Below are 8338 nucleotides of genomic sequence, written 5' to 3'. Positions count from 1 at the left end.
ATGGAAATAGAGTCCCATGCTTTAAGTGGGGGGAAAAAAAGTGCAGTTATTTATGGAAACCATTAGACAGGAATGAGACAGTCAGAATAGTCTGCATTTTAAGTCTAGTGCTAAACCACCCACCTTTAGATAAGGATAAGGTGGGTGAGAGATGGGCCCAATGAAGACCAGCTATTCCCTTTAAGCCCGTTTGATATTTATAAAATTCCTTTGTGGCCAAAAAGGATTGTAACTACAGATGCAAGTAAAATGGTGGGCAATGGACTAAACGCAAGTGAATCATGTGTCATTGCTAAAAGATGAACTGCAAAATTCTGTGAGGTTTATTTTAAAAAAGTCCAAATGGAAAAAAAACCAAAAACACTGCGCTCGTCCTATCACAACATGATGCTATCAGTTTTTTCTTTTTTTTCCAGTTTAAATTACAACAAATACAGTTCTTGTAATACAATTCCATCTTTAATTTCAACAGATGCTTTTGTATGTGGACTCCAGTCAAACAAAAATGATGGGGGATTGGGTGGGCTGATGTCAGCTGGCATTCATTTCTTGAGTGGCTGGTAAACTGATGCATTGGGGTCCAGTCCAGATGAGTTAGTTTCCACAAACTTGGAAGAGTAGTGTGGGGAAACTGGGCTTAGGGTACTTGTCCCTGCAGTGTATGTGATGCTGGGCATTACAGCCATTACTTCTGCAATCTTCTGTTTGAGGTCTTTGATTTCTTGATCTTTCTGAAGAATTTGTCCTAGAATGGAAAACAAAAAAAATAAAAATAAAAAAACCTAGTCAGAAACCATCAAATATCTACCACCACTTGCACCTGACAAAAGTAATTCTACCAGACAACATGTGTGACATGGAATACACAGAGAAGGAGATGAGCGGAGAGAAGAGCGAGCTATCTTTCACTGCATTGCTTGTGTGAATAAATACTCTGTACTACGGCATTGTTATTAAACTGCCGCACCTTATACACGCTTCTATGTGGTTCCTTAGAAAGGTGATAAGTTGGCCACTCCACCGTGGATTACACCTAAGGGTCTACACAGTGCTTTATATTCTCCGAACTACAGGAGTATAATGCGTCCAACCTAAAACGTTGGTAAAGTTATTTATCCTCTGTTCCTACTGTAAACATATATGCATTTCTGCAAAGCATTATGCAACGCATATGTATTTATTAGTAAGGGGATATACAGGGTACCTCCTTCTGCCCTGACGCTCCCTGCTACACTTGCCTAATGTTAGCGTATCCCTTCTCTATTGTCTGCAAGTGTCGCTTTCAGCCAACAGACAATCAGTGTCCTTACACAAGTGATCAATGATCTACTTACAAGAAGAATCTAAGGATCACTTTGTCACTTCTCCTGGCCCTCCATTTGCCTACGGTCTACCTTTGAAGGCTATGATCCTTCTAACCTTCCACGCTATAATAAAAAAGGTATATGCACATCGTAGCAAAAATTACTGGCTACATATTTATAGCTGACTAGTTATAGAATCATAACCAAGAACAATACTCAGCATACATTATATTTAAACCATAATATTTTTTTTTTTTTCCCCCAGATAAAAACCATAAAGCAACAGTTCTGCACAGGCGCTCTCCTGATTACATGCATTCCAAATACTTCTGATAATAAAGGTCCTTCATAATATGCCACTCAGAAACTGTTCCTGATGGTTTAATACTGGGGTATGAAATGTTCCCATAGTCTAGAAATGATCAGTCATATGGTCTTCATACACATAGGGGAGTTCAATTGTTAGCGACAGCAGCGGTCTTTCATGCATGTCCATGGAGCTGTTTAATTGTTGCTCCTGCCGGCGCTGGCATTTCAGCTTGCACCCCCCGGGCACGATAAGCAGCATTAACTGAATATCGCTCCAGCAATCTCCCATCACTTTAGACAGGATATTGGGCAGCGATAACAATTGAAATCCCCCCAAAATCACCTTTAACTTCTCTTTTAAACACATATGGCAGCTAATAATTCCCATTTTTCAACCTTGTGTATAACCTCGTGTAGTGCACACTGCAAATAGCAGTGCAGTTATCAAAAATCCACAAAGACTATACTAATGTGGGCAAAGAAACAGTGCAGGGTTGGCTGGTTTAAACCAAACCACTGTTTTTTTTCATTATGCTGTTAGTACAGGCACTGCACCATGACAAAAAAAAAAATAATATATATATTTTTTAAATAATTGTTTTTATTCAAAATGTTTAATGCCAGTGGCATGCCCAGTACTAATGCTCTACTCCTCCTTTTTGTGTGTTTCTCTGAAAAGTGCTTTTGCATTTTCCATTTTGTATTACTATTTAGATTTAAGTATAATATGTAAGACTAATGTTTAACATTAACTTTTTGTTCTTATTTTCAATTTCATCTGTGAGTGTACTTTGTACGTAATATGTTATATCTATCTACATATATCTAAATGTAATAGGAATAAGCTGTAAAAAATGATTACATATTTCAATAAAAACTAAAAAAGTCTAATAACATTAATGTTATAAAGCATTAAACATGGTTGATCAAGGTTTCTAACACACGATTCAATTTTTTTGTTCATTAAATGACAAAATAAATAAATAAATAGTAAAATAAAAACACCCTTTTTTTTTTTTAACCGTTTTTCCCCCCCGACCCTGCATCAGTGTAAAGGTCCATACACACGGAGCGATTGAACTGAACTGGCAGTAGGCGATTTTGACTCTCTGTATCAGCGATTTTGACTAACTGTGCAAGCGATTTTGTCTATGGGCGATTCTGACTAACTCATTTAAATAGGGGGATGCTTTTACTTTTCCAGTGACAGTCAAAATTGACTTGCCTGCATTGATAGCGACCTGGTGGGGCTGCGCATTGCTATCTGTGTACACACAGAGCGATATGCACTTTCTTAGCGCTTTTGACTATGTAGTCAACATTGCTGAGCCATATCGCTCCGTGTGTACACACCTTTAGCAGGCAACTTCAGACAATCGTTCCAATTCAAATATTAGGAATTAAGTCTGTAGTATTATTATATGGCATTTCTGAAAGGAGCTACCCATTACTGTGCAAATGCCACGCCAGCAGTATAGTGTTCAGAATAGTCCTTTTGTATCTAAAGCTTCAATGAAAACATGGTACACAATATAATACACGATGAGAAAAAAAAAACCTCCCAGATTTTAAATGTTAAACAAAAAAGGCATTGTAAATGCTATTCAAAATTTGATTACATAATCTAAAAAAAAAAAAAAAAAAAAAGTGCATGGTATACAGGCTATTTTCAATTGGTTTTGAATATGATATTGTCATTTCTTTGCATAAAGCAGGCTTCAGTTCATTAATGGTTGTTGATCAATGTCTGTAGACCTCGGATTTCAGGTGGCCCCTTTCATGAAGCCGATGAGGATTGTTCTCTGCCTACTAACGGAAATTCTGCTGGTCAATGTAGGCAGACCAATGAAAGTGAGCATCGTCAAGAAATTGCAGCAATAACGCCGGAAATCACTTGCCGAGTGATGCGAACCTTCAGAAATAGAGTACAAATGTGTATCCTCAATCAAAGCCACCATCTGGACCAAATCCTATTGAAACACTGTATTCCATGCAACGATAGATTATGTACTAAAAAATAGGATTTTAATACCTACCGGTAAATACTTTTCTCCTAGTCCGTAGAGGATGCTGGGGACTCCAAAAGGACCATGGGGTATAGACGGGATCCGCAGGAGACATGGGCACACTAAAAGACTTTGACTGGGTGTGAACTGGCTCCTCTATGCCCCTCCTCCAGACCTCAGTTATAGGAACTGTGCCCAGGGGAGACGGACATTTCGAGGAAAGGATTTTTGTTTAGCTAAGGGCGAGAGACATACCAGCTCACACCACAAACACACCGTACAACTGGATTAGCAGGAATACCAGATAACAGTATGAACTAACAGCAGCAACAAGCTGAATATAACCGATACACAACCTTCGTGTAACCGAAAACAACAAGTATCAATACAACTGCAAGTAACAGTCCACACTGGGATGGGCGCCCAGCATCTCTACAGACTAGGAGAAAAGGATTTACCGGTAGGTATTAAAATCCTATTTTCTCTTACACACTAGAGGATGCTGGGGACTCCAAAAGGACCATGGGGTCTATACCAAAGCTCCAGACCGGGCGGGAGAGTGCAGACGATTCTGCAGCACCGATTGAGCAAACATGAGGTCCTCCTCAGCCAGGGTATCAAACTTGTAGAACTTAGCAAAAGTGTTTGAACCCGACCATGTAGCTGCTCGGCAAAGTTGAAGAGCCGAGACCCCACGGGCAGCCGCCCAAGATGAGCCCACCTTCCTGGTAGAATGGGCCTTCACTGACTTCGGCAACGGCAGTCCAGCCGTAGAATGAGCGTGCTGAATCGTATTACAAATCCAGCGTGCAATAGTCTGCTTGGAAGCAGGATTTCCAATCTTGTTGGAAGCATACAGGACAAACAGAGCCTCCGTTTTCCTAACAAGAGCCGTTCTGGCAACATAAATTTTCAAAGCTCTTACATCGTCAAGAGACTTTGGCACCGTCACGGCATCCGTAGCCACAGGCACCACAATAGGTTGATTTATGTGAAACGAAGAAACCACCTTCGGCAGAAATTGTTGCAGAGTCCTCAATTCCGCTCTATCCACATGGAAAATCAAATATGGGCTCTTGTGAGACAAAGCCGCCAATTCAGACACCCGTCTAGTGGACGTCAAGGCCAAAAGCATGACCACTTTCCAAGTGAGAAATTTCAACTCCACCTTCCGCAAAGGTTCAAACCAGTGAGACATAAGAAATTGTAACACTACGTCAAGATCCCACGGTGCCACAAATGGAGGATGGATATGCAGCACTCCCTTCACGAAAGTCTGAACTTCAGGAAGGGCGGCCAATTTTTTTTTTAAAGAAAATAGATAAAGCCGAAATCTGCACTTTGATGGAACCCAATTTCAGGCCTGCCTGCAAAAAATGAAGGAAACGACCCAAGTGAAATTCCTCCGCAGGAGCTGTTTTGGTTTCACACCACGACACATATTTTCTCCAAATATAGTGATCGTGTTTTGCCGTGACCTCCTTTCTAGCATTAAGGAGAGTGGGGATGACTTCCCCGGGAATACCTTTACGAGCTAGGATTCAGCGTTCAACTTCCACGCCGTCAAACGCAGCCACGGTAAGTCTGGAAACACGCGTGGCCCCTGCAGTAACAGGTCCTCTCTTAGACGAAGCGGCCAAGGATCTTCTATGAGCAATTCCCGAAGATCCGGATACCAGGCCCTCCGTGGCCAATCTGGAACGACGAGTATTGCCTGAACCCATGTTCGTCTTATGATCCTCAGCACTCTTGAAATTGAGAGGAAGCAGGGGGGGGGGGGGGGGGGGGGGGGAGAAGAGCATATACACCGACCGAAACACCCACGGAGTTACCACTGCACTGGCTTGGGGGTCCCTCGACCTGGAACAATACCTCGGAAGCTTCTTGTTGAGCATCATGTCTATTTGAGGAATTCCCCAACGCCTTGTCACTTCTGCAAATGCCTCTTGATGAAGGGCCCACTCTCCTGGATGGAGATCGTGTCTGCTGAGGAAGTCCGCTTCCCAGTTGTCCACGCCCGGAAGGAAGACTGCTGACAGAGCGCTCACGTGCTGCTCCGCCCAGCGGAGAACTCTTGTGGCCTCCGCCATTGCCGCCCTGCTCTTTGTTCCGCCCTGGCGGGTTACGTACGCCACTGCTGTTATGTTGTCCGACTGGATCAAGACAGGGAGACCCTGAAGAAGGTTCTTCGCTGGCAGGAGGCCGTTGTAAATGGCTCTTAACTCTGGACACCAAGCCATGTACCTCTTCCAAATCCTGTTGCAGTACATGGCTGTGACCGGCTACCCAGCGGCAATCACAATAGGACTGTACGATCGTGGTATACTTCTGTTCCTTAAAATCCGGGTTTCAATAGCCTTGGCGGGAACCACAGCCTGTTTCTGGGAGTTGGAACGGTCCCTGAGATAGCAGGTCCCCTCTCAGAGGAGACCTTCAAGGATCTTCCGTTAGTAACCCATGCAGGTTTGAGTACTAACTCCTACGGGACCAATCCGGTGCGATTAGAAGCACCGACACTCGCTCTCGTGTCAACCTTTTTTATTTATTTATTTACTTATTTTTTTAACTCAGAGCCCTTAGTATGAGTTGGAAAGGTGAAAAAACAAACAAAATAAAAATGGAAACCTTTTTAGAACACCAAGAAATGTTGGATCACTTGTCTTGGACATCTATCTGGGCAGTTGATGGTATTGTTGAGGCGCCATTGGGTCGACCTGAGGTAGGCCCCATCTCGCCACCAAGTTGAAATTGCGTGGATGGAGGTACCACTCCCATGGATGCATGACCTGGCGACTGAAATAATCCGCACCCCAGTTCTCCACCCCTGGAATGAACCTTGCCGAGAGGATGACGTTTCACCTTTCTGCCCACAACAAAATCCTTTGTGGCTTCCTTTAACGCCATCCCGCTTCTCCCTGACTGATTACGTCTGCCGTCGTCGGGACATTGTCCGACTGCATCTTTATGTGTTGACCCATAACTGGGCCTTTGGCTAAGAAAAAGATCCCTTTAAACTGCTCCGAGTTCGAGAATGTGTAAGGGTAGGCTGCTTTCCAGTAGCATCCATCTGTTCTGAAACTAATGCTCCTTCCAGACGGCGCCCCAACCTCTGAGACTGGTGTCTGTTGCAGGATCCGTTCAATCCCAAATGGCGAATCTCTAGCCTGCTGCGAGATTCCTGCGCTACACCCACCAAATTAAGGAGGTGCGTATGCCTGGTGGAAGTCGGATTCTTTGTGTAGAAGCCAGTGTGACCTTGCTCCCTGAGCAATGAGGTTCATCAGTAATGGTCAGGAATGAAATCTGCCTTACTGGGGATTTTTGAAAGATATCACCAACTTCCCGAGAAATTCCACACAGAGGTGTATAGAAACCTTTTGTGACCTTAGTACCTGAGGCACTAATCTCTGTAGGTCCAGGACCTTGTTCCTTGGTAGTAATCCTTTCAATAGTACAGTCTCCAAGATGAGACCGAGGAACTGAATCCGTTGAATTGGTATGAGGTTGGATCTCTGGAAATTCACAATCCTCCCATGTGAAATGAGAATGGATGAGACGTTTGAACATCCCTGACCAACTGGTCCCGAGAGGATGCCTTGATTAGCAGGTCGCCTAGATAAGGACTAATCGGGACTCTCAACAGTCCAGATTCTGCAACCATGAATGCCCTGATCTTCGTAAAGAACCTGGGGGCCGATGATATACCGAACGGCAAGGCCCTGAAATGGTGGCGATCCATCCGCAGTGCGAACCTCAAGTATGCCGGTTGAAGAGCCCAGATTGGGATAAGCACATATGCATGTTCCAAGCCTGCAATAACCAACTGGATTGATTCCAGCTTGATTGAGAAGACACAGAGACCGGTTTAAAACGGTTAAATCGAGTCTCGGACTGCCTGTCCGGACCACTTTTTTCACGACAGAAAGATTGGCATAAAAAAAACCGTTCCTTTTCGAGGGGCGATCACCGGAATAATGACCCCCGAACTTAGCCAAGTTCCAATTGTTGGCAGTAGCGTTTACAATCTCTAGTCAGCAGGTTCATCTCGCTTTTCTGGCTGCTGCCTGTGAGCGTCCTCCATCTCTGCCCCCACGTACTTGTGTACCGAAAACCTCTTTCTGGGGCGTGTAAGGACTGAGAGCCAAAGGAATTACCCGCTGGTCCTCCAGAACCTCTCCTAAACTGTGGAGTGGCTCATGTATAAGGAGTAGGCAGACCAGTGGACGCTGTAGCTTGCGAATCCTCCTGGCTAACACTGGACCGAAAAACCTCACCTCAAAGGGGATGGAGTCTACCGCCCCTTGGTGTCGGAGTCTCTAGCCGATATGGCTGATGTAGAGATGCATAATGTCTATAGGCTTGACACAAGTATGAATCTGAATTTCCATTGTGTCCCGCCAGTTGAGTAATTTCTTTCCAGACCATGCTCCCATGGCCTTGTTAACTCCAAGCGCAGATGACCGTAGGTCTGTGCTGCATCTGCTACAAAAATTGACTTTAAAGATGGGTGAACTTTCTACTTCGTTTCATTAGGTAACAGTAAGATTGTTTTCCTTGACAACCTTCCTGGGAAAACATCCACTACCGGCGGAATCTCCCACTTATCCATTATACCCTTAGGTAGCGGATCAGTTACTAAAAACCCTGTTTGGAAATTGAACACGGTTGTCAGGTTGGTTCCCGGACTCCTCCATTAAAGACTGGAGGAATTTAGGAATG

General features: G+C 44.0%; 1 protein-coding gene across 2 annotated transcripts in view; it reads right to left on the bottom strand.

Annotated features, from left to right (window-relative positions):
* Positions 1-437: 437 nt before the first annotated feature.
* The window catches only part of MACO1 (macoilin 1), a 137328-nt gene continuing 129427 nt past the window's right edge, over positions 438-8338 (bottom strand). The window contains exons 11-12 of one of the 2 annotated variants that reach the window (XM_063954170.1): positions 1335-1427; positions 656-745 (exon numbers count right to left, since the gene is read on the bottom strand). In XM_063954170.1, coding sequence (XP_063810240.1) covers positions 1384-1427 — 44 coding nt within the window. In that variant the 3' untranslated portion in view covers positions 656-745; positions 1335-1383. Of the gene's footprint in view, positions 746-1334; positions 1428-8338 lie in introns of both variants that reach the window. The other variant, XM_063954169.1, reaches the window with a different exon arrangement.

Source organism: Pseudophryne corroboree, chromosome 2, assembly GCF_028390025.1.
Source record: "Pseudophryne corroboree isolate aPseCor3 chromosome 2, aPseCor3.hap2, whole genome shotgun sequence".
In the NCBI taxonomy this organism is placed as follows: Eukaryota; Metazoa; Chordata; class Amphibia; order Anura; family Myobatrachidae; genus Pseudophryne; species Pseudophryne corroboree.
The sequence above is the reverse complement of the archived record's forward strand: the minus strand, read 5'-3'. Positions and strand labels throughout refer to the sequence as shown.